The following is a 27558-nucleotide window of genomic DNA, read 5'->3' as shown; positions in this document are numbered from 1 at the left end:
CTCTTGCTTTCTCCTTTACACACACACACACGCACACACACGTACACACACATACATACACACTGTCACGCATGCTGACTGTTTCTTACATCTGCTTTCTCCACAGAACGGGCAGAGCACTGCTGAGGATGGAGTCACGCCTGCTGTCAAGGTACGGGGCATCGCTGGACACACACACACATGCACACACAGACACACATTTATGCATGCACACACACACAAATGTGACTCAGTGCTAATACAGCTCAGCACCCAATAGATGAGGTTCTGAGGAGATAAATTCTTGGCCGCTTTGTGTGTTGGTATGGTGGACAAGCACCAGAAAACTATTATTCCAACAAATGGAATAATTCTGTGCAATGAATCAGTTTTTCAAGCTGACTCTTTGGAGAAAGGAGGGATAGAAGGCTGTCATGTTCTCACATGTCTGTGCTCACGTAGGTGTGTGTGTTATTTTAATTATAAACAACACTGACAGCCGTCAGAGGGGACATGCGATGTTTTTAATGTGTTGAATACTGGCTTAGTCAGTGTGTTAGGCAGATAGACGAGCGGGTTCAGCTTCTGTGATGTGTCTGGGTCAAGATAACAGGGCCATAATCAGACAAATGGTGCATTTCCTCAGATGTCCTTTTAATGTATTAACACATCCTGCATCCATACAGAGGGCTACACACATGCATTCATGTGCACACACACAAACACATAATCACTGACTCAGCCCTTTCCCAGCTCCTGGCTCGCCCTCCATGCTTTATTGTCCAACCCTGAAACGTGATCCTGTTTCCTCCAGTCGACTATTACTCTTGGGCTGTGCAGCAGAGAATGAGGAAATGTTCCTCCTTGCTTCTCCTCTATTCTTCATTCCTCGCTCTCGAGGGAGAGAGGAGCTGAAGAGCATGTCGGACTGAGTATCTTGTCTTTCAGATGAGAACAATGCGCTGTGACGGAGGCCAAGCTGAGAGTACTGTATGTGAATGAGGGGTTTTAGTCAAAGTAGCCCGTCTCAACGGCATTAGCAGAGATGCGGCCAAAGTCTCTGTTCAAAGCCTCCAATTCAGCCATTAACATTTGCTAACAAGAAAAGGTGATGCAGGACCTAAAGGAGGAGTTCACCTAAAACAAAGAAAAAATAGAAGAGTGCTCTCAGTAGAGTGTAGATCTCCGCCAGGCATTACCTTTGTGTGCTAATTTGGACCGGACCAATTCCAAAATCTTTTTTTCTGCCCACCAGGAGAAGGGAGCATACGGAGGCACTGCCTGCACATCTCCCTTTCTCTGGTCTCAGGTCTCAAATCTCCCTTCACTCCAACACAACAGGGCTGGATGGTATTGTTTTGTGGAGCTCAAACTGTCAAAAGTGTGAAAATTCAACAGCAACAGCTCTTTCTAGAAACAATGACACAGATACCCGGTGTAATCCATAGTCCTTGACCAGAGAACACAGGTGAAATGTATCTGTCTGCCTTTTATTCATCCGTGTCGATGATTTGAGCTCCATCCAACCCCTCTGCATTGGGGTGAAGATAGACAGGGAGGATCACATCCGACTGGAAACCTCACCAAATCACACAGAAACTACCTGGATGAATAGACTACACTAGGGATAAATGGGAAAATATTGCTTTGTATTTTGGGTGAACTATTCCTTTAATGCTTTCACATGAGCAAATCAAGATAAACTACACCACTGATTTGAATAATATAATTTAACAAGCGGCGTGGCCATAACATGGACCAGGCATTGTGTTAATTGATTGAAGAGGATTTCACTAATCTAATAACTTCCGTAATCTTGTTAATTAAGACGGCTTCCAACAGGGAGGCGCATTTCCTACATGGGAGTAGTGCTGCACGAGCAGGAACCTACGTCCTCTCCTTCTCAAACAAGATGGATAGGCTGTGAAAGATGGAATAGGATGATGGATTTGGAAGTGGATAAGGTGGGAATAAGTCACTAGTCTTTAAATAGCCCCATAAATAATGCATGTCACACAGAGGGATCAGATCTTGACTCTCACCGGGGACGGGGGCAGACCTCGTCCCCAGACTTTGCTGGCACCATGCAGTCAGGGAAGGTCTAGCCGTGCACTACAGCGATCGATGCCACGCTGCCGTTTAAATGCTGGGAATCTGATAATGGCAGCTATTATCTGCTCTAGGAATGGGAGTTACCTGGCTCCCGACAGATCAAGTGGGAGGGATGTAGGGTGGGGGATGAGCATGGAAGAAAGAGTTAGTGATCACTCTGCATCATGACATACCATCATGCAGCCATGCAGATGGAGTTGGAATTAAACCTAAAAAGCAGCATAAGCACAGAGACGTGACAGGACCCAGTATAATAGGGACTGGGGGAGGGGTTCAGAAAAGTGAAGGTTAAAGGACAAGTGAGTGCTGTATCCCTGGAGATAACAGCCACAGTCTTAATTAGCCAAATAACATCATCTGACGTCTCTCTCTGTCTCTCTCTGGTTTCCTATCACACCTATACATATGGTGTGATACCCGCACATACGAAGGCATTGCGCATCGTGCTCCTTTTGTCTCTCCCATGTTGTCTGAGCCATTAAGTTAAAGAAACAAAGGCTGCTGAGGGAGGTAAGGTCGGTCACTCTGCTCTCCTCTTGCCTCCCTGGGGATTTCATAATAAAGGTTGAGTGCATGCTGTGGGTTGTGTACTTCTTGAGGAGCTGGCAACTGAGTATAAGAATAGGTTGGAATAAGACAGGAATGGAGTTCAGTTGAGCGGTATCAGTATAATAAAGTTAAAAGACAGCAAGTGCTCATTTCTCTTCTCATTTAATTGCGTCTTCTCCAAGCTACCCCCCATCGCCCCGCTCTGTTTGATCTCATCATCATCTCTGCGCATTTTAAAACAGATTAAAATTTGGATTCTTGGTGTGATCGTAGCTATTACCGGAAAATGGCCTCTAGTGAAGTCTGCTGTTGGGATAAGCAGACAGCGCAGCCACCTGAGAGGAAACTCAGCTGTGCAGTCCCGTCCAAGAGGAATGATATTACCCAGCAATTTACTTCCTGGCAGCAAGCCAGCTTTGCAGTGGTGCACTCCCACACAAGTGTACAAAATGGGCCTGTTTTTGTCCACAAATCATATCAACATCATTGCTTTAAAAGATACCTGAAGGGGAACTATGAAGGATGTATTCACAAAGCTGAGACAATGCAGCAGACAACCTGGGCCTCATAATAAGGCTATTTTGGAAAATGGATCTTTGTGATATATTGGTGAGATTTCAGACGACTACCTCATGAAGAGGAAAGGAGGAGGAAATTAATCAGACTAGAATGACTAATAAGATTTTTAATATGTCACTTCACCTAATTGTGTTGTAAGTGGGCCTGTCACAGTTACTGTTCATCACATGATCATGATTACTGGAGCTGACAGTTATCATTTTGTATAATCGTTAGGCTCCTCAATAATGTTTTTATCCAAAGGTCAAGGGGATTTTAAGGCAGCGTTAGAAATAAATAAAATGTTGCATGGTAATGTTTCCTCCTCTTTCTAAGAGCAGTGCTCATTCACACAACCATGTGTATGTGCTGAGAGCGGTATTGAGGCTTGTCAGCCTGTGCACGTAAAATGAACAGTGTGTGTGCAAAAAGAAAAAAAAAAAAAAACTCATTAATTGCAATTATATGTGTGACATTTATTTGTCCACTAACATTTCATGATTGTGACAGCCCTAGCTGCCCCAGATACTGATCTAAGCTGGACTAGCCCAGCCAGTCAGACCTCATTGTAACACTTCCCACACATTAAAGCAGTTAAACCTTTCTGACCTTGTGCTTTGTGTTCCATATTAAAGATTTTATGTTTTGTTTTTTTTATTCGATTTTTTTTCCATAACACATTATGGTGGTAAACAGTTGCCTGATCTAAAGCTATGTTGTTCTCTTAGTGTAGAGAGGATGCATCAGTTGTCATGGTTACATATCAAAGCAGCTGATGGCCAGCCTGGCAGAGGGAAATAGGGTTATAATTGGATAATTCATGATTTTCTATATTACTTTAAATGGAGGACACATTCTGAACACACACACTAGCAAGTGAAGATATTGCAGATATAAGTGGCAAGGCAGCCGCTAATATCTTTGGTGTCTTCAGTGCCCGAATTTATCACAACCTGACTAATCATGACAAAGCATGATGGGAGAAAAATAGTGAATTTGAACAGAGCTATTGCAACCTGATTGACACACACACACACACACACTTAAACAGAGCCACTCATGAGAAATAACTTCCTTGGGGAAAAAAACAATGTGGAATGTCACAGTATCTGGTCGACATATTGCAGGTGTTCATTTCAGTGGCAGACGGTTGCTATGGGAACTGGTGTGGTTTGGTGACCTCACAGTGTTTAATCTCAGTGAATTGGCAAAAATAACACCAAACGTGAGCAAAGTCGTAAATGTTGTAAAATGTAAATGAACTGTTTTTTTTTTTTTTTTCACATTTGTCCTGTTTTTGTCTTTTTTGAGTCTCGTTTTTCTCCCGATCTTGTTGATGTAACTGAGCAGTGGTTTTCAAAGTGGGGCTCCGGGGACCCCTACAAGGCCTTGAGGGCAGTCAAAATGAGGAGTAGTCGCATTAAACTATAATTAGTTCACTAAAAACTGTTTTAATATGAGAAAATGTGTGTGATTATTTTTAATTATTAAAAAAAATCTCTTTTAATGTTACCACTTTGAATGTATTAGTCACTGTTGAGGTATGACATTTGAATAATTTCATATTTAACACAGTTTCATGGTCTCTGCGTCAAAATCACTTAAAATGGGGGTCAGCGTCTTAAGTAAAGTTAACTTGGTAGTCCAGAACGAGAAAAGTGAAAACCCCATGAAGAGTCTTGTGCTTTTACAGGTGATATAAGGCACAAAGGTGGGAGAGGGATGGAGAATCACTTACGTTTGCATTAGTGTGGCTGACCTTGCTCGCTTTTTCAAGTTTTGTTTTGTGTATAGTTTTGAGTCGCAGTTACAGTCTCAGAGGGCTTCACGGTTCCCACATCCTGAAAACAATAACTGAAAACGGCATCGCCCAGCCTCAGACCATTTGCTTGGGAGTGACCATGATTGTTCCTCACTAAAACAGTTTCATCCATATTTAATAAAACAATAACTTGGGTTTAGATTCATATTATATTCATCCGAAGTATGAATAATGCAGCAGACATACAGTAGTGGAGATACTGGCCATGTACAAATGCCACACTAAATTAAACACGCTTGCTCACTGACATGTACACCGACACCGGTACGTGCACGGTGTGTGTGTGTGTGTGTGTGTGTGTGTGTGTGTGCGCAAGTTTTTACATACACACCCTGACACATATTGTGCTTAGAGGCTGATGTTGGTTTTGTCTGTTTATGCATAGTAGAATGAACACTGAATTTTGTTCACTTAAACCCAGCATGTGGTTGATAACACACACAGGCAAGGCAGTGTGGTGTGTGTGTGTGCGTGCGTGTTTCTAAGTCTGTGCGTGCCTGTGTTTCCCTCTTCCTTATGAACTCCCGCCGACTTAGCCTGAGGGCAGCGAGAAGGGACGTAATGCCTTTTCCATTGGTGTCACTGACATTTTTTGAAGGCTCTAATGCAGATAATGGCTTTTCGCTGGGAATAGGTGCTGAGCAGGTGGCATTTGTGCTTGACTGACTATCTGACGAGACGGCAGAGGGGAAGGGAGAAGGGAGCGAGGCGGCAGTCTGAGCCGGAGAGGAGAGGGAATGGAGGAAGCAAGGAAGGAAATGATGGCGAGCAAAAAAAAAAAAAAAAAAAAAAAAAGGGACCCAGGCCTGAGAACAGTGGTTTGGAGAGGAAACACAGAGCTGGCAATACATAGTTCGCTCTCCTGTTATTCAAGTGTGGACGCAGACATGCCCACACAGTGGGGGGCATCATGACTAAAGAAAGACTCGGCACATTAGAGGCCAAAAAGGACAGAACAGTGACAGAACAATTCAGCACTTCAGCGTCACACACACACACACGGTTTGTTGAGAGTGTTTTTTGTGACACACACAGCCATGCACACACTCACACATGCACATATTTAGCCCTGTGTAGATGCTGGTGTGTGGAGTAGTGCGGTATCAGACAACAGAAGACACTGACTACTTTCACAGTGCAGCCTTGAAAGGGATTGTGTCTCAACTGACTACAGAGTGATCAGATTTTTGTCAACTGCATGATAGAGCATACTGTTAGCTGTTTAAATATTAATGTCTGGTCATCAGAAAGCTCTCATTTTAAACTTTTGCTGTGTCTTTTGCATCAGCTTCCATTTTCCAGCCACTATTAGCATCCACATGATTATTGTGCATGGTGGGTGTTGTGCGTGAGGAGGCCATTGCCAAAACTATAAAAGCTAATTTGTAGACAATAACCCATATGGACTGTAAGGCTAAGGGCCCTTTTCCACTGCACAATAAATAAGGAGCAGCCTGAGTGGGAGCAAACAGGAGGTGTTGCTACAATACATCCGACTCTAGGTATCGTTTTTGCTTTTGTGTCTCAGTCATCTTCACAGGAAACAGGAACGTTGCGGTGATGACAGCAAAAGGGCGACCGACATCATCATCATTGTGATTCTTGCGCTTTTCATCAGTCATGAGTTTTTGCTTCAGTTTATTTTTACTTGACACTGGTCGGTATCACGCCCGTAGCTCAGTTCCCTCAAACGTAGCAATATTTCCCACTGCACCCTCATTTCTTTTCATCGTCTCCAACGCCTGATTAATCTCATCCTTTGACCAAATGATGAGAGCTTGAACTTCATCATTGCTCCATGCTGTTGTGTTGCTGTTGTCTATTAGGCTTCTTCAAATGCTCAACAGCTAACAAAAAAATGCCTTTAGTGATGTAAAAGTGTGGTACTCCTGCATCATGGGTCCTGTTGGCTCAGACATCAAGTAAGGACCAAAAAAAAACTAGAGCTGGATCCTTGGCAAATGGAAAATGGACAATAGTTCCTGTTTTTAGTGCTAAAAGGGCTTAATATATGACTCCATCCCCTCTGTGCTTGGTGGTTGTGCTAATTTGTTTATGGATGAGATGGCTTGACTGGGGAAAACGCTAATCCAACTCATAACACGAAGGTGCCGCCAGCTGGAATTGCAACATCTACAGATACCTGTGTACCTGTAGTGAGTGAATGAATAATATGCAAAAGCATGCACACGGTCACCATTTCTGGTATGAAGGCTGATTGAATGTTTGCGTTATTGCAGTTGCACGCAACAAGCAGCTTATCCAGCAGCATCTCCCGAGAGGATTGTATTTGCAACCGGATTGGTATTCTGTAAAACAATTAGGCATACATATGAGGCCCTGCAATTTGGAACAAGTCAGAAATAGTCCCATTAATGCAATTTGACTGCATGTAAACAGAGTTCATGCGGGTTGTAATCTCATGTACCGTTGGCCAATCTGTATCTGGATTACCCCGTGTCCTTATGTCCATGTTTGCTCTGATCAAAAGGAAAAGCTCAGTGGGGCCTTGGTGTTGAGTGTTTCCAAGACTGATTAAATATTTACCAGTGGTGTGAGTGTGTAGGCAGGGATTGGAGATTACATGATGAACGTTTTGACCTCCGGGCTTCCATAGAGCGCTGCAGAGGCCAGCTATTCAGGAAACGGGAAAGTCAACTTTGCGTAGCCATATTCTCTGTGTGTGTGTGTGTGTGTGTGTGTGTGTGTGTGTGTGTGTGTGTTTATTTGTGCAACCATAAGCCTCCCTGTGTGCACATGCATGTTGTAGGCATGGTAACTGCTCACTCTTTCTTTCACAACCCCTGAGGTGATGCTTTTTCTCCCTGCACACACATAGGTACTCTGCACACAGACACACACATACATACACACACACTCACACATACATACAGTACATTCCACAGAGTCATTAGACCTCCAAAATACACACGCACAAAGCCCTCGTCTCCAACTCTTGTATTATCTCTCTGTATATAATCTTAATCCCTGACTACCGGGGTTGCCTCAACACGTCGTATGTCTGTTTTATGTGGTGTGTTTGGGTCCATTAAGGATTGTGTGTTGCACTGTTGAAGGTATTGTGAAACAGTAGCAGTCCAGATTGATCAATTAACACTGATCACCCTTACCACAACAGCCACTGCCACAACATCCAGTGTGTGTGTGTGTGAGAGAGAGAGAGAGAGAGAGAGAGGGAGAGAGACAGTTAGAATGCATGCAAATACTTGTGTTGTGTGAGAGTGAAAGAATTCCAACTCTTTTTCCCTGTTCATGCATAGTATCTGGTTGCTAAGTTACTTTGGGGTTGCTAAGAGGGAAGCATACTGGGAATTTAAAACAGGAGAAAAGCGGTGGACAACAGAAGGGAGAGCAAGCTTGTGTGTATTATGACATGAGTTCAGGCTCAGCAACCACGCTGTCATCAGCCATTACCGTTCTTCAAAGGAGCCGACTTCCACAGATAATGTGTGAGAAAGGGCGAGCGTCTCTGAACTTGCTTTCACCGTGATACGAGTGGCGGCGTGCAGATTTCTGCGTTCCCAAGCAGAACCTCAGTTCCTGTTCCCAAGGCAAAACGGTTGCATCCTTTTCGTTGGAATTTATTCATTTGGAAGAATCTGGGAATTGTGGTGAAGATTATATGCAGCGAGCACTGAGTCACACGTTCAACCCAACCACATCTGAGCCGTCCCCACCCCAAGCCCAGCATTCCTGTTTCAACTGGATATACCTTGAATCACAAAAGCAAAATACCATTCGCATGCCGTTTCATCATTCATTCGGTTGTCAGAAAACCTATCAACTATTAAAAGATAATGCATGCAGAGTAATAGAATTGTGACAAGCCAGGAATTATATTGAATAGTGACATCAAAAAGACAAAATGATGGCTAATAAATTAAGATAAACACCATGAATCTTTGGCCTTTTTTTTTTTTTTTTTTTTTTTTTTTTTTTTTTTTACTTTAGCTGTCAAGGAGAGAAAGATGTTCACCCATCTGCACAACAAATACTGTTTACATTTCACTGTTGTAAAATACACTTATATTTCACTGGGATTTTTTTTTTTGCCTTATTCAACCAGTTATTTTATTTGTTTAAGACAAGTGGATTTTAATGGCCATGTATTTGCATCGAAATAATAAAATATGTGACAACAGATAAAACAATTTGTGTCTGGAATGCTGTGAAAGTGACGATTTTTCATACTGGTATTAGTGGGGACTCTCCTTATATAGTGTCTACCCCCTCCTTTTTCCAGTTCTGTCCTTGCACTAGTTTCTATCTGTTGTGAGGAGTGCTCTTCAAAGTGAACATGCAGTAAGGATGGCTCCTTTGAGGGCTGTCAATCTGGTATATTCATTCAACCCTCTCTTTAACAGGCTGGAGGTCAGGAAAAAAAGGAGAGAGAGAGAGAGAGAGGAAAAATAATTCTCTTCTGCCCCTGTGTATTTCTTCCTCTTACCCATCTTCAGCTGCCTCCTTTGTCATTTGGCTAGCATCGCTACAGGGACTTCTTGCATTTTATCTCATGATGAGATGCATCCTAGCACTTCCCTAGCCGCTTCACTTCCTTGCCCCCTCTGCTTTTGCTGACTAACAGGGGCAGGATTTATATGTATTTGCCAAAAAAACCTTAATATTTTGTTAGACCTACATGGAATACCAGATGGGTGGGTTGCGCTACATGCATCACATGCATCGATATTCTGTGATTCACAAGTAATGTGACACGATCTGAATCATACTGATATGGTAGGCTGCTCTCCAACCATCTGGCACTGCTAGCCGGTTTAAATAAATGCGAAGAATTATTTGCAAATAAAATTAGGATCATACGACCTAACCAGTGTTCCTAGATTGGTTTTCTTCAAATTTTCTGAATGTACTCCAGGCCTATAATGAATTTTCAGTGATATAGTGTTTGGCTGTCTTCTTCCTATATGCTGCATTGACAGCTTTTTTTTTTTTTTTTTTTTTTTTTTTTTACCAGTGCCATATTTTCTTTGTTTTCTCCTCCATGCAAATCTTCTATTGAAATACCCTTGGGCAAGGCACTCAGTTCCCAATTGCTCCAGTTGACCTTCATTGTGATCAATAGTAAAAGACTGTTGTTGTATTAGGCAGCCACAAGGTGTGAATGTGTGCAGCCAAATGAATGTGGAACAGGATGTTGCTGGAAAAGGGCATGCATGCTCAGAAAGCCTTCCTTGGCTTAACAGAGGTTAAATAAATACAATAAAACTTTATGGAAGGAATGGAGAGCAGGGCAGTGGGAGGCGGCTGAGTCGTGCATTTCAGCTTGAGTCAGTTTTTTCCTGGATTCTGCAGCATTATCAAGCATTCTTAGAACCGGAAAGTGTCAAACATTTCATAGCTGACTTGATCCCCATCTTGCAACAGAGTGTGAAATCCAGCCAGAGGAGTAATGTGCAATGCCGGCATCTGCTTGGCTGCGCTCCCCAGTGAGCAGAGGCCTGTATTAACAAGGTTTGGACACGCCTTGGAGCTCTGTAGAGCTAAACACTTCACATTCCTCTGCAGGGTTAGGGGGAGGGCCTCTTCAGGGAAGAGCAAAGCCAAGCGAGGGTGAGACAATGGGGCAGGGAGACGTGTTGGAGGTAAAGGGAACACAGCTGTCTGTGACTGACTGTATCATGTCTGGCTTCAGGTCAGGTTCTTGTAGCTGAACACACTCTGTATTGTCAAATCGGAGAACTGAGTCAGCTGCTGCAAAGATGTATGTTTATGTGTGTGTGTGGGTGTGAGGGCATTATTCCATTTTTTCATTCCACATTAATCAAAATTAGCATGTTCGGCTTGGGGTTCTACACTGTATGAACATATTTCATATGGGCACAAATATTACGATATTTAATATTATCGGATGCTGGTCCAAGCCTTGATCTCCTCCCTTGTATCATCAGTATCATCGCCATTGTCAAATGGGAATCGAGTATATTGGTCTGTCACACATTGATAAAAATTGTAACTGTGAACCAGGATGTCATGGTAGGGGAAACAAAAATGTGAACTTCTACATTTTAAGACAGAAACATGCTGATGGCAGCAATGTGGCACCAACTCAGAGATGACATTGGTGCTGCTGCCCCTGTGCAGATGTGGCACTAACATGCACACACACACACACACACACACAAACATACACACACGCACACAGACCCTGACAGATGGTAAAAATAGTTTGCAGGGTGTGAGCTCCAGGGTGTGTATTTTTTATAGCACTGTTCTGCTGACAGCTCTGTCAGTAATATCCTTCGGTAGAGTTGGAGAATATTGTCTTGGGTCACACTTTGTGACAGGCCACCAAGGAGGCAGCTTCATGCAGCTACACACATATACACGCACACACACACACAAACACGCAAGCATATACAATGACAGGCTACGAATGGGAGGCAGCCATAACCAGACCCAGATATAGCCCATACTGTAAACAGTGCTTTGTTAGAACAACACGTACAGTGTTTGCCTGTTGGAGACTCTTTGATTCTGCATGCTCGTGTCTGCTCTTCCTTTCTCGCTCCCTCAGTGTATGCCGTAGTGTAGTTGTCCTATTCTTACCTGATTCAGACAATTGACTCACCTATCGGGAAGGTTTATTCACTAGGCTGAGGGGGTTGCCTGTGTACAGTAGCGTGTGATTAGGTTTGTGTTTACCCTGCGGCTCCTTGCAGGCCTTTGGCCTTCGGCTTATGTCCATTACGGTGTGAGAGGTCTACTTAAGAAGGAATTGTATTGACTGACCTCTTTTGCTTTGATTTTGCTCTCTCTCATTTCATTTCTCCCCTTGAGAAAGTATTAGCCCTCATACCTCCGTTCATTTGCCGGGTGTATGATTAGCTGCAGCTATCACAGTACTGAGCAGATAGCTGTTCATAAAAGGTACACCTAAGCACTTACCACTGGCAGGCCGGAGGCAAAAATGACAAAGTGGCAGCTCACAAGCTGGTACTACATATCCACAACAGCATAGTACTTTTGTACAAGAGATTTTTCAGTGCCATAAACCATAATATGATGCACAGCTAGCCTGCTCCCTTTCATCAGGATGTCAAAAGAATATCTTTATCCCAAAATATTTTTTTGATAATGTAAATCCCAAATGTTGCTCTAGGCCGACAAGACTAAGAATAAGCATTAGCAGTTTTCATAATGAAGACAATATTTTCGGATGAAATGAATGCCGTGTTCTCCTGATAGAAAGCCAGAGGATTACGCTTCCATAAAATTAGATATACAGATTCAAGATTCCCAAATGTGCTTCTTCTACAGCAGGGGTGTCAAACTCAATCACTTAAAGGGCTGTATTAAAAAATCACAGCCAAACCAAATATGTTATTCTTTTGATAAAAAGTCTGCGTCATTTCCTTTTCTGGTGTATTGTATCTGCAGGCCGACCCTGAATCCTTTCAAATGAGAAATAGTTTCATCACATGGAATCAAAATTAAACAGATAACTTCAGTTTTGCTGAAGAAAAATCTACAGTCATACGTGTTTTTACTCACAAATGCACATCACTGGTACAGAAATACAACTACAAATAGTATTTCATAAGTCAAACATAAAAATACAGGCAGGTTGACCTTGTGATTACAAGAAACAACCTCCCAACCTTTGGAAAACACCTGTTTTCACTGTCCTTTTGGTTTTGACATTGCTTTTGGCTGGCTTGCTAGTGAGCTGGCAACCTAATAACTGTCTTGATGCAAGTGATCTGCTGCACTGCTGATGAGCTCATCCGGACGAGGAGGGGGGGGCACACAGGTGTTTGGTGGTGCTGATAGTGCAGGACATTGCAGTGCATGTTGGAGTTTGTAGTATCTTCATTGTGGGCAATATGTAACTGGGCCAGTATTAATAAAAAATCAAAAGTCATCTCATGAGCTGGATGTAATTGTGCCCTTGGCCTGATCTTGCCCATTTGCCTTGGGTTTGACATATGTGCTCTACAGTAACACATGCGCTTTTTCTAGCACAATTTTGAGGATCAATATCGTAGCTCAGCATGAAAAACTCTGCTTATTGTACTGAAAGTGGATGTACATGTTTTTTCACAACACATTCTTTTTTTTTTTTTTTTTTAAAGAAATATCACATTTTGTTTTATGGGAAGTGGCACATACTTTCTGTGAGTACGCATCGTCTGTACGTCTACACTTGGTGTTTGCACATGTGGATGGTTGGGTTGCCATGCGCTTGTGTGCGCAGTACGCTGGTGTGTGTATGTGCTCAACACATTCTCCCATTAGTGTTCTCTATTCAGCCAACCTCTCCACTTGTAGCCCATCTTAATTGGACCAGCTGTCCTCTCTGCTCTCCGAGGACATCATTTGAATAAACGCGCAAGTATGTTAATGGTGGTGTTAATGATTCTGTTCATATAGGTGAGGAATTTTAATACTGCTAATATTGTAAAAGGGCTGTGGAACATATCAGTGGTGTTTATGTTCAAGAACGCCCAGAGCTCGTGAGTGCTGTCAAATCCACAAAATGCTGACAGTTGGTTCATACCGTTAAAGGCTAATTCTGGTAATATTCAACCTGGGCCTTATTTGCGCATTTTAACGATTGTTTCAAATCAAAATTGCGCCAGTTACTTCACTACAGGGCTTTGTTTGCCTGTTTGCAGGGAGCACAGTGCAGCAGTGCAGTCCAAAGAGGCCAATGGAAACTCAAACAGACAAATCAAAAAGCAATTAAAACACACCCTTTCCACACAATAGCACTGATACGTGTCTTTCTTTTAATAGCTGCCATTGAACAACTTTTACATGGCATGTCCGTTAATAGTCCATTTGATACTTTTTGGCTTTGCTCACACACTTCCTTGTGTCCTCGGCCAGCTGCTGGTCTTCTGCCGTCAGTGGAATTAGAAGAATGGCAGTTCAGGGTTTCAACTGTTTAATTCGCTGGAACACCCACATCCAAGATAAATTGTAATACTGGATTTAACATCAGCTATAAACACACTCCGGCAGATATTCCTGGCTGTTTGTAGGTTGGGTCAGTTGTATTAGTGTGAGTCAGTCTGTTAATATTGACTTTTTTTTTTTCCTTCGAATGGAAAACTGATATCGGTGCAAAGTGCTGGAAAGTGTCAAACCCCGCCAAGTGTCCTTTTGTGTTGATAGACCTTCACAATTTGTGAGGTCATGTGGGAGATATCACAGCCCACAGACACATAGTCAGCTGTTCATACTGTATTTATGGGACATCCGATATTACCTGAACATGGCATCAGAGTATCTGAACTTTTGAGAGCAACTATAGCAGCCGTATTACCGCCTCATATTCCTGTTTCAGGACTGGGAGAGGCAGGTCTTGTTACAGTGTGCTGAAAAGGATGTGTTTTAGGTGCTTTTGAGTTTCTCTTTGCCCCGTTGGTTTCTATTGGAGAGTAGTGCTCCCTATAAATTGAGACGTATGAGGTTTTGCAGCGAAGTAATGTGTGAATTTTAATTAAAATCAGTGAGCGTGATGGCAGAAAACTCAGTCCTGGATGAAAAGGAAATGCCCTTTACTGAGTTGCAGTGGTTTCTGTCAGAGATGCAGGAGTTTGACAAACTCAGCGTGGAAACAGATTAATGGCAGGAGCTGCTCTCGTCCTAATTAATCTCCGAATGACACGAATAGATGATACAAGCTTTTTTTGTGTGTGGCGCCAGTAATGAAGAGGAAAATTAATGAAACACAGTCTTTTTAAATCAAGCAACAGCAATGTCAGTTTCTTGATCACTCTTCTTTGGCGCTTTCTCTGTGCGGGCGAAAACACACCGCAGCTGTTTGAATCTGCTCCACAGCCCAGCATTAGAAGTGTGTTTCATCTAGACTGCACTTCAGAAGATTAAGAAAAGTGTTTTTTCTTAGCTTTTGACACACAGCTGAGGTCAGTTTCAATTCATAAGAAAATGTCTCTAAAGGTCAATGTCACTAACGTCTTGTTTTTAAGATCGCGTTTATGTGATAGTTATCGCTGATGTTTGCAAAGTGAAGTTCTGTATTCAGTAAGCCACATCCTGAAAGCCGATTTAACCACTTGCACATCTCAACTTATTAGGGTGTGATTTGACTCACACTGCCAGTGAGAGTGCAGCTCTTGTACACACTCACACAAACACCGTTTATTAACCGAGCTGTATTAGCATTACACACAATTCAGTATTTATTGCCAAAGCTGGTTGTAATCAATAATGATAATTTCTCTTTCTAACATTAATGCTTTCTCCATTTGTCTTTGTCTTCATTTTAAAAGGGATTGTGTTGTGTTTATTGGCTTGTGGACAGGCTGGAGAGGCAGCGACAATATTTGAAATATTTCTCCTTTCAAAATAAATGACCTTTACTGTAGAAGAGGGGATGAATAAGCCAGGATTACGAAATGCAAATGTATCACAGCCTTCATTCATACCATGTGTTGAGTGCTTTTCTGTCAGAATTAAGTTGGGGGAGGCCAAATTTTCTTATTGTGGCATCTGCATCCACACATTGTAAACATCATATGCAACTAGACTTTCAGTGTTTTCTAACTTTTTATTTGTTTGCCAGAAGGGAAATAATAAGCGTCTACTCATGTCGAAGGACAGCGTCGTGTTTCCTGGGGTTCTTGTTGAACTGTGCATGTCTGAAGTGCCTGCGGAAATAATAACCTGAATTTTCCTCTGTCGTGATTTCAAGTGAACAAACGGGAAATAAATCACAGATCTGCAACCAGAGGGCCTTGGCATTGTGTAGCTTGTTTTGATGCATAAACTTACATATTTAGCCTCTGTTTTTTTCCCTCTTGTATACTGCACATTTCAGCTGGAGAAATGAGTACCAGCACTGGGTAAAGGATGCTACATAGTGAGATTTTATTCATAGGACGGTGGGCAGGAAAGATGAGCATAAGTTCTGGCTCCAGCAGCCCCGTTCACTTGCAGGTCTTTGGCAACAGATGTCATGTAAATTAAATATAGATTCAGCTATCCAAAAAGTAGTCAGTGTATTTTTTCCTTTCACTGTTGCTGAGTGTTGTTTTGTGTTGTGTGAAGAGAGATATCTGGAGTGTATCTTCTCTTAGGATGTGAATTGCTGGCTCTTCTTACGTCACCTACACTGTAGTAATGTAGTACAAGACATTCTGCTGTGGACAGGCCTCTTAATGACCGGCGATGATGTGGTGTAAATAATCTTTAGTGCCAAATTGATTAGGACTAATCAATACGATAGCTACAGGACTTATCTGAAAGCCTTGTCTGAAAACTGCTCGTTAAAGCCTAATTAATTAAGCTTATTGGCAATTTAAACATTATACTTTTGCTTTTTATATTTTCATTTGTCAAGACACTCACAGCTACAAAGCATATAACCGGCATTAATCTAGCTGTCACTTGTTTTCCTCATCTACCTGACAAAAACAGGCGGAAACAAGGGTATTAATAGACATTCTTGTTGAATACATATTGATAAAATGGATGTGCTCATTTTCTACCTTTTTCCTTGTCATGAATATTGAATTGCAGGAAATGCTGGTAATGCATGCACTTGTCTCTTCAGTGTTGTTTTCTGATCATAAAGACCTGACATTATGAGGCCACGTCTGTGGGCGTTGACGCTTAACCTGAATATGTCCATTGCGCGTCTCAGTTTTCCCAACAATCTCAAAATGCTCTACCATTTTTTTTTCTACCACTCTGCCTCTGTAGCTCCTTCCATTGCGCGTTGTAACCCGACTGCACCCAGACTGTGTTAATTTCAAATGTAGTTTGGTCTGGTTGATCGGATTACTATGCGAGCGCACTGGCGGGTAACATCCAGACTCCCAGAGCTGCCGGTTACTGCTTTCCTCCTTGGTCAGACGATAAAAATCAAAGCGATAACAGCAAGTGCAGCCACAGCCTCTGGACTGTGTCAGGACAGTGTTGCAAGTGGACTCTGGTGTTCCTGCAGCTTCTCCGATGACGCATGCAGACACACACACACACACGCATGTTCTGCCAGACCTGCGCTATCACTAAAAGCTCACTGCTCCTGCCATGACAATAGAACAGTGTTTGCTAACTAATTAGTCATATGACAGCCCTTGGCCATAATACAGTATGAGATTAGCTGTAACCAACCTCATCATTCAGCTGAATGACAGACACACACACGCACACACACACACTCTAAATGAGAAAAAGCACTGAGGCTTGAAGATGCCCTCTTTCACGCTGTCCTCTCTCTCTCTCTCTCTCTCACCATCTCTCTGTCTCTCTCTCTCTTTCTCTCTCTCTCTCTGTCTGTGCCCTCCATCGTTGCTATACATCTTTACATTTTTACTCCATATATTCGAGTACGGTGCCCGTTTTCCTTCCCTCGTCATCCTCCAATCTCTCCATCGCCTCTCCTCAGCATCATTCCGCAAACTCTAATTCATCATTATGTCTTGTAGTCCAGATAAAGCCGGGCTGTTTAACGATTTGTTGAGCAAACGCCCTTGACTGCCTTGCCCCTTCTCATTCTAGTCTCCCTTATTCTGGCAAAGTTTCCGAGACAAACTTCTCTCCTCTCAATGAGCGGCGAGGACGGCCTTATACCAAACCGGGCCGCACGTTATTGTGAGAGGCTGAATGCTGGTTTTTGAGCAAGGTCATCTGAAGTCTTGCAGAGGGATGTTTGACATTGTGGCGGCTGTTTGAATGGAGCTGGGTGAATGAATGGCTTTCAGTGAATAGTCAGAGCAGGGTTTGGTTCATCTGTTATGTATAAACAACCCTTAGTGTTCTTACTCCTACATGGCAGGTTAGTCAGTGAGCAAGCGTGTGCCATGGAAAATCAGCTTCATTACAGCAACCCGCTGGACTTTGCTCTGAACCCCATATATAGACACACACACACACACACACACACACACACATACATACATCCAGGCAAAATGTATCACCTGAGCCTGGCAGCACACATGCACAAACACCAAAATGCACATCCCTGAAATCTTATCCCGTGTGAGTCACCGTGCTGTGGTTGTGTTTCATGTTAATTGAGCCTCTCCAGAAGCTTTTAACAGAAATTAAAATGGCTCCTTATCTTTTGCAGTACCTAACAAACCTTGCTGCCCTTGCTATGATTGCCACTGTAGGCCTATGAAGAGTGTGTGTGTGTATGTGTATGTGTGCGTGTGCATTGGAGGATTGCTCAGGTAAAAATCAGTGACTGTTAGTCATGTTTAGGTCCAGTTTGTAGCTTTCCCATTGTATTCATACCCAGTTTTGTAAATAGTATATTAAGTATGAAGCCAGATTATGCTATACAAATATACAGAAAAAAGAAACATTAAAGCTACTTAAATACGAATCACAAAAGCGAGCACCCCGCTGATAAAAATGAGGACCATACAGTCTCAGCTATTAAGTTACGTCCTTATTCCTTATTCAGCTGAGCTCAAACAGCCCCCACTTAAACTGTCCCTCAGCAATTTGGATTATTTACAGCTTTAAAAAAAAAAGAAAGGAAAAATAGAAAGAAAGACGAGGACTGGCAAGCGCATCAGATGGTTTTAAAAGCGATTGATTTGGCTGATCTAATATGTTTACAAGAGTTTGTTCCAAGCGATTGTGGCTGCAGAAGCAAAGGCTCGATCCACCAGAGATCGTCAGCCTTACAGCAAGGGACGTCCAAAAGTCCCTGATTAGACGACCCGAGGGAGCCGTGTAGTCCATTTAAGGTGTCTGTCGAGTGGCACACCTCTTATCCATGTATTTTATCACCAGAAACTGATGTTAATGTCTTGCACCTAAAGACACACACACACACACACACACAGACAGAGCACAGCACAGCACAGTGCAGCCAGGCAAGAGGATGGTTTACAGTCCAATTACCCAGCCTGCCTCTGTGCTGGAACAGAGCCCTAAATCTTTGGATTCTATTGCACTATAATACAACCTCTCTCTCTCTCTCTCTCTTGCTCTTTCTTGCTCTCTCTTGCTCTTTCTGTCTCAGCCCCGTGTCGTCTGTCTCTCTCCAACAGAGGCGCAGCAGCAAAGCGGCACTCATTACTGCCTGTCGCTGTTCACTGTATTCATAGGATGCTGTTGAACAAATATTTTATCATCCCATCGGCAGCTTTAGGAATCGTTCCAACAGACCAATTTTGCTGCAAGCGTCCTCTAAGAACGATTTCACACTGCATTATATAATGCGAAGCTACTCTACTTATCATTTCAGTCCAGCTCCTCTTTTGCGTGTGACTTCAGTTGCATTGTATTAAGCCAGACGGATGTGGACACATGAATGAAATACCATAAGATAATAGCAAAGGGGATTTGTGTCCAAATGGATATATCAGTGAGTTTCATCATCTGGAACATCTGAGTAAAGGCTACCAGACTTCACCCAGATGCCGTTCAGACTCTTTAACCATCCATCTATTCAGTTCATCCCTCCCTCCATCCATTCACGGCTGCTGTGGGCCCTTGTTGTCATGGTTACTGCGTCCTCACTGTCGCTAAGCCCTGATTGCAAGGCATGGCACTAGGAGGCAAAAAAAACCTTATGGTCACATACACACACACACATGCAAGCAGACACGGACTCACACACATACACCTGCTTCGCCAATTTTCATAAATCCCCATTGGGGCCGGTCATTGGGATTTTCATTCATATATCAGTATCAGTGAGGCTTAAAGGCACATACACACCAATGTGCACCCGATTTTCCTCTCTTGCTCTCTATTGCCTATCTCTAGCTCACACACACACACACACACACACACACACACACACACACATGGGCCAGTAGTGATGATGCAGGGCTGCTGTGTCACAGTCAGTCCCATTAATCATCTAGTGCATGTGCATTGTCTTATACATGAGACTGTGTACTCTCAAAGGTCTCTCATATTAGACTCATAAGCTACATTGCCAGCCTTTAAAGGCCATCATACTATATTAACCACTTGCAGGGTAAGTGTAAGTAGGCTCATCTGCATACAAAATGTGCAGCAAGGGGAAATGCATTCTGGCAGAAAACTGTATTTTGAATTAGCGTGGAAAGGCAACGAGCCAGGCTCGGGCAATTTAGTCGTCTATTTGGCAAGATTGAGACTCACAGATATTACCTGGAAGCCTTGTCTGAGAAATGCCTCCTTTGTGTATACGCCTGTAAAGGATAGTTTCGGTTATTTTCCACCTGGGCCTCATTTTCCTAGTTTTGCCATCATGACAATTGATTGTGTTCACTGTCTCATCACTTACTTCACTGTAAAGCCTGGCGGCGTTTCAGTTCGCCAGAAGTGCTGCTGCCCAGTACACACGTACGAGGCCGACGTAATGTCCAGCAAACAACACAAAGTGATTTTAAGAACGCTCCACAGCGAAACAAGTGATGAAATATTGCACAAGTGATGGCAAAAGCGAGGAAAATAAGGCGCAGATTGAAAATAATTCTTTTAACTCTTTGCAACTGCCTCTTTCATCACCTCCTCTGTTAACAAAGAGGATGCTGGGAGATGGAGACGGAGAATGCACAGTTGCCATAGTTTCACGCTTCTCCCGCTCAGGGTCGTGTAAGGAAAATCTTGCGGCCAGTTCCTCTCATCCTTTATTGTTCTCATTAATATGGATGGTGATGTTTTGTCTCTCTGCTAAATCCTTTTCTCTCCGTCTCTCTCTGGATCGCATTAAATCTCTGCAACAGTCTTGTTTTTATTTCGGTTTACTGATTTTTATCTTTCCAAGTTACATTCTTGGGTTTTGTGTTTTCTGTGTTTCTGTGATCGCATTTTCTCTCTCCTCCTCTCTCACATGCTCAGCTGTCTTAACTGTGGCACCCTGGAGCTACAGCAGCATACAGCATAACCTTTGACCTTGGCTGCTGCAGCAGTAGGCTTGTATGCAGCACAGGGGATACGAAACTGCATCAACCACAACCTTTTTCATAGCTTATCTACACCCATAAGTTGGTATGCCTACTGATCTGTTCATCTTCCACACTGCAAGATGCACCCGGGCTGCAAGTTACATTTTATCTATTTGTTTGATCTGTGTTTTATCGCATCTTAATACAGTAGTGATTTGTGAATGGCATGGCATAGTTATCAGTGAATTTGCTGCTTGTTTGTGCCGATACCTTTGCACTTAGTCATCTTGTCGAGAAATAAGAATCAGAAATTGGCTCCAGGAGGAATTTTGTTCTCGTTGATCTAACATAGTCTGGTGTGCCTTTGACTCATCATCAGACACCAAAAAAAAAAAAAAAAAAAAAAGCTGATAACTTTGAAATTTCGCTGTTAATGAATCTTTTGTCATTTTTCTAGCCACTTTGGCAAGTCTCCAGTTTTTTGTATTATTTCTCTTTTTTTGACTTTCTTCATTTCAGTGCTCTTGATTACTGTGCTCGCTCACTTCATGTGTGCTTCTATCAAAGTGCAACGAAACTTAATTGGTGAGTGAATTTTTGAATGCATACATTACTGTGGTTAGCTGATGGAAAGTTTTAGTCATGACCTGGTTGGAGATAGAGATCTGAACTTGGCAATATCTGTAAATGCATTGCTGCACATAAAACAGCACACAATAATAAACGGGCTCTACATGGGGCTTGTGAAGGTGGGGCATAGCTCTCCCTAAGAAAGGTCAGTTGGTAATTTCTGGCCACAGTGGAGAGGGAAGGTGGAGCTGCCTGGCTCATTGCCTGGCAAGCTGGTTAAACATTTGCTATTGGTGTGCTGATCTCACTTATGCTGGCATGGAAGTTAAGAAAAGAACAAGGCTGAGGGCAGGACGTGTTGAGGAGCAAGGCACAAGGTTATCACTGGTGTGTGTGGGTGTGAAGTGAGAGACGATTTGCGGGACAAGGGTAGGACATGTTGAGGAACAAGGCACAATGACAATGTTCTGATCAGGCTGTGTGTGTGTGTGTGTATATGAGTGTGTATATGTGTGTGTGTGTGTGTGTGTGTGTGCTAGGCAAGTGGGACGGCTGGTATTTGAGGAAAGAGGAGAACCGTGGGAGGGAGGAAGCAGTGCTGTATCTCTGAACTGAAATATAAAGCTGCCATTTTAGGATGCTGTGGCTACTGTGGAGAGTTCGAACAATGGGACGGGTGGTGTGTGAGCAAGAGAGAGAAATTTTTGTCGAGATTTTTTTGTATACATGCGCATGTGCGTGCGCGCCCCTGCTGAGGTCTGTGTTCGGTGCGTGTTGCAGCACACGGTGGCCAGTCTATTTAACATGCTACACATTTCCACTGCAGTCAGCCCGCTTAGCTCTGCCTCCGATGACCTCACTGTTTACATTACCAACATCCACTCTTTCATGTCTACTTCTGTCTCCCACTCATCCCTTTGTCTCTCTCTGCTCTTTCCTACCGTCTCTCTCCCTGTTTTTAATTCATTTATTGACCAAGGCCGACACTATAGACGTTACACAAGGCCATAATGGCCTCATGTCAACTGGCCCGGCGGTGAACTGCCTATCATCTTACTTCTATTCTTGTTGGTGCTATTAATATTAGGGATGTCATCATGGGATTTCCAGTAGCATTTGCACTAATGCTGTGCTACCTCCGATGCATTTCCCGTAGCATCCGTGCTAAGTCTTTGCTTCCTTGGGCACTTGTGCTCATACTGGCATGTGCGCCAGCCGAGGCGCGCCGCTCTCCACACAGTTGCTGTTTTCACTCAGAGAATCAAGGTGACAGTTTCCAGAGTGCGCTGTGAGGCCGGGTCCGTGTCACCGACCGCTTCGCTCACAGTTTGTATGTACATGTGCGTATCTGTTAATTACAAATGCTGTGTGTTTGTATGCATGTGTGTGTGGGCGAGCTGATGGGACGGATGAGAAAGCTACAGGATGGGTATTAACCCCAGTGATTCCCTACACTCAGGGGTCAAGTGTCATGAAGTATCACACGACCTGCCACTAATCTCAAACTCACACACTATGGAAAGTGACTTTCTATTGATTTCTGTTTTTATCTGTATTTCTGTCTCTTTCTTACCGAGCTGCTGCACACCACCTACAGGTAGTGTCTGACTTGGTGTATTAGTGTGTTGTTATTGTTTGTAACATCTATAGTACTGTACTTTTAGCATGAAATATACAAAACAGCAACTAAGAGCAGAAATTGTGGCCTAGAAGCTGGGATGGACCAATAATAGCACAAAAAAATATTACTGGCAGATGTAATTGGGCATCTGTAGTGTTGACACAACCCGCCAAATCCTCTCTTCTCCTTTTTAATTGAAGTGCAAATAGCTGTTTTCTTCTGCCAATCTGTTGGGCAGCGGTAAAGACAGGACTGGCATCATCGTGGAAAGTTGCGAGGGATTTTGTGCCTGAGTGGTCGCAGACGTGTCATCATGGGACATTTCCGCGTGGCCTCCGGTCCTGGATCCTGTCAGGAGGCCACAGGCTGGTCTGTCAGCCTGAAGTCTTTCTTGACCGTTCCTTTTCCGTCTCACTTCCCTTTTTACTCTTGCCTCCTCAGCCGCTCAGCTCATTCAGCTCATGTTTGTTGGTTTTCATCTGCATATGCTCCAACCCGCTGTTTTATAACCAAAAGGTAATCTGGTTTAAAGCGGCCCACTGCTGGACTTGACGACGCGCCCACAGCCACTCATGCAGAGCCTTCCAAACATAGCACTGTAGCAGGTGAACGCCGTCTCCAACACCGTCTCTGCCCTCTAACTCCGTCCATCCAAGTTGTTGTGTTTTTTTTTTTTTTTTTCCTTCTTACATACCTGTCAGTCACGGCCGTCACAGCAGGTCCTGTTGGAGGCAACGAAAGAGGAGAAGAATAGAAAGTCAGTGAAAGGGTGGGGGGAAAGCAAGATGGAAAGGTGGATGGAGGAAAAATGAGCGGATAAACAAAAATTAAGGCAGGTGAGCCACAGGGATTGCGTCATGAAATCAGAAAAGGAAAAGTGAGAGAGGCAGAATGGGAGAACGAATGAGTCAGCCGTGCGACTTGCACAGCATTCTGTGGTCCGTGCCTTCACAGCCGACGAAGGGGAGAGAGAGGACAGAGGGTGCAGAGTGACGGAGACGGAGGGAGACATTCCTATCTCTCACCTGACAGATTTGGGTGCCTGCCTGCAGGGCCAGTGTCTTCAAGAATGCAGGACACACATACACACACACACACACACACACACACTGTCTCAAACCCTTTCAGGGAACTCAAAACAAGGAATTCCTACTGTAGAGCATAAAGCATCGTAATGTGGCCGTGCCGCACTAAAGACATGCATTCCTGATTTTTAGTTATTCATCGTGTTGTTCTTACTAAACCCCAAACACTGACGCTCAGATGACTGTGTTCTGTGTGAAGTGCTTGGTGTGAAAAGGGGTAATGGGTCACAAGGTAAAACGTATTGCATTTTCTCCGGCCTTGTTTGGGGCGGACATTCATCAGCTGATCCAACAGTGCCGGATTAACTTTGACATCCTGCCTGCGTGATTTTCAAGGGTCTCTTCTTCCCGTCAGCTATAATTATGTAATCATGTAGACTGGAGGCTTTCTTAGTCATAGTCTAAATAGTGCCGCAGAGTACCTGTGCAGTGTAATTTACCTCTGTCTGTGTGTGTGTGTGTGTATGGAGCTCAGGCAGGCATATGTAGTCGAGTGCTATTTGTTTTCACAGTGATGAGGCTGGAGCTGGACCACGCTCGGATGGATGTTTAGACTAGTCTGTCTCGCTCCGCACGCTCAGTCTCCCTGTCTCACACTTTGCACTTTGTCCCTCTCCTCTCTTTTCCAGTGGCCGAGCTGTCATGTGTTTGAAAATGTGCAGGTGCTGCTTCGTTTTACAGAAGAGAGGAGAGAGAGAGAGAGACAGAGAGAGAGAGGCCAGGCCACGGCAGGACACGGGAAAAAAAGACTTGTCTTCACTCTTTACTCCTGTTCGCTAACGACCACTTCGGCCTTAAACAGACTTCTTGCTCTTTTCTTTCCGTCAGTTTGTTCCCTTTCACATCCAGGGTAGTTTTTCTAAGCCGTCTCTCCTGCCCGCCTCCCCCTCCCCGAGCTCCATGTCTTGCTCAGAGACATTTTGACAAGACACACGGCTTTGGCACGGCGTAAACCTGCTCACCATTCGCCGCTGGCCCGTCTTTGGAGTGATCAGCCACCGTGCCAACACGCCATCGCTTCCCTTATGCTCCCTTTCCGTCCCACCCTTTCCTCTGCCTCGCTGTCGTTTATTTTGTGGCAGTGAGATTTGCAAGGGGCTTCGCACTAACAGTGTGAACATGTCCTTACTTGGCCAAAGCTCCCGTCTCGCAGAGTTTTCATACAGCCCCAGCCACTGGACCGGCTGCAGACCTACACTGGCCCCTTGTGTTTGCTGATGAGCATTACAACATATCTGTCCCTCTGCGGTGTCAAAATACAGTCCAACTGCTTTCTATCTGGAAAAAAAATCAAATTAAAGGTCAAATTAACACTCAAAGTAGCTCATCAGCTTATTGATTTGCCTGGAAACAGCTTACACCTGTGAATGGTTAATTTGCTTTTGCTGTGGCTCAGTTTAAAAAGCAAAGTGAAAAGATGTTATTTTCAAGAATGTGGTGATGAAAGCCTTGAAATAGTTTTTTGTTTTTTGCGCCTCATTGTGTTTTGTTCTGTTGCTAGTAACTGTTGGCACGGGGCCAGATGATATCCCCAAGGGAAGTGCTCACTTCAAACAAGTTTGCCTCTTTCTCCCTCTGTAGGAGGCAAGTGCAATTTCAGATCAAGTAGTTTCTAGGCATGCATGAGCATGCAGTCCATTTCCTTCCCCTCTCTGAGAGTTGTGTCATTGCTAACAGAGGTTTGTGCAATCATACCGAGTGCCTTATAACGCAGAGCCAATATTGGACGGGAAGTCAAACAAAACAGAGTGTTCTAGTGCTGGGTAGACTTGTCTGGAACTGCTCAGTGCTCTGGCAACTTTGTTCCTCTCTCTTGTCTCTCTCGCACTTTGTCTCTGTCACTCCACCACTCCCTTGTTTGTAGTTTCCCTCAATGGCAGAAACACGTCCTAAGAGACACTTCCTGACATTTTGACACAGTTTCCTCTTCCATTCTACTCATGTCCATTTATATAACTTAACACTTCCCATTTCGGTGTGTGTGCACGGTGGACGCTGAGTGTTGCATACAGCAGGTGTTAGCTAAGTGTGACACAGCGTAAAGTTGTGTATTTGTTAAGGCAGTGCCTGTCAGAGAGAGTGTCAGCAAAAGGGGGCTGTGACAGTGTCAGTGACATGGAAATATCTGGACATGGACATGTGGAGGCTCATATTCCGCACCAAAACCCGACTACCAGAGGCAAGTGGCTGCTTTTGCTTGTCAGTTTGTTGTTAAAGTAGATTTGCATGTGTAGTGTGTGCAGTCAAGGGTGCGCTTCTCTCTGAGAGTGAGTGATACCGAGAAGATGGATGGGTTAGAGCCTGGTGACTTGCCAGAAGCAGGCAGCGGTGTGTATCTAAGTGTATGTGTGTGAGTGTGTGTGTGGTGTGATATTTTGGGAGCAGAGGAAGGGATTTCCTCTGTGAAGGTGGATACGAGGCTAAGGTGCTATCCTCTGTGCTCAGGATCCAGCGAGAGGAAACACATAAAGGTGTCTTGCTAGTCCACATCCTCAAACCCACAAACCTACATCCCTTCGTTTACTGGCTCTGCTTTTTTTTTTTTTTTTTTTTTTTTTTTTCCCCAAATGATTTATGGGCTCTATTGCAAAGTCAGGCAAATATTTCCTGTGTTGGTAAACTTGTAATGTACTAACCTAAATTTTAGTTGTATTGAAGACACATGGGAAGGTGATATCACTACAACAAAATTATAACTGTTGAGTCAAACTATTTTAGATGTTGAGGCCGCTAACATTACCAACACACTTTGCTAGAGTGTCCACACAGACAAGGGAAACAGCTTAGTGTGCTAAAATGTTGAAATTATACTGTCATTGTGAATACAAAGTGTTTTCCACGCTCAGGCGTTTCCAAATCATCACAGGACGGCTTGTGAAAGGAATTTTCCGGCCAAATCATTTTGATAAAATGAGCGAGTGCCTTTTGGCGATTGTGTGGCGATCGCACTTGGAGGCACCGCTCCCACCGTCGCCTTAAGCTGCGAGCAGACGCGTGTTGGAACCGGTGAGCGGGCAGGAAGTGAGATCAGCTGTCGAGAAGAGGAAGCGAGAACTGGGAGGGAAGAGATGTTTCCTGTCACTGGTGTGGCAACCATCACCATATTGCTCTGCTCCATCTCCCTGTGTGTGTGTGTGTGTGTGTGTGTGCATGGGCAGGTATGTGTGCTCGAGATGATGCTTGGCTGGTTGTTGCCTTATTTACAGTAAATGTCCAAGTATTTCTGTGAAACGCTCCCCTTTGAAATTGAAATGTTACATTACATTAATTTACATTACATTACATTAATTTACAACCAAACTGTGTTCTGTGAGGCAAATATTAACCCGCTCATCCCTACCCAACCCAGGTCAGGTCTCATATCACCTGGATAGAAAAGGACTTTGCCAATATTAGAGTCCAGGTAAGCTT

General features: G+C 43.6%; 1 protein-coding gene across 3 annotated transcripts in view; it reads left to right on the top strand.

Moving 5' to 3' along the window:
• rps6ka1 (ribosomal protein S6 kinase a, polypeptide 1) overlaps positions 1–27558 on the top strand; it is a 61837-nt gene that overhangs the window by 16031 nt on the left and 18248 nt on the right. For 2 of the 3 annotated variants that reach the window (XM_030045201.1, XM_030045203.1), the window contains exon 2: positions 107–151. In XM_030045201.1, coding sequence (XP_029901061.1) covers positions 107–151 — 45 coding nt within the window. Of the gene's footprint in view, positions 1–106; positions 152–26223; positions 26327–27496; positions 27551–27558 lie in introns of those variants that run through there. The other variant, XM_030045204.1, reaches the window with a different exon arrangement.

This window comes from Myripristis murdjan, chromosome 22 (assembly GCF_902150065.1).
Source record: "Myripristis murdjan chromosome 22, fMyrMur1.1, whole genome shotgun sequence".
NCBI classification, from domain to species: Eukaryota; Metazoa; Chordata; class Actinopteri; order Holocentriformes; family Holocentridae; genus Myripristis; species Myripristis murdjan.
The sequence above is the reverse complement of the archived record's forward strand: the minus strand, read 5'-3'. Positions and strand labels throughout refer to the sequence as shown.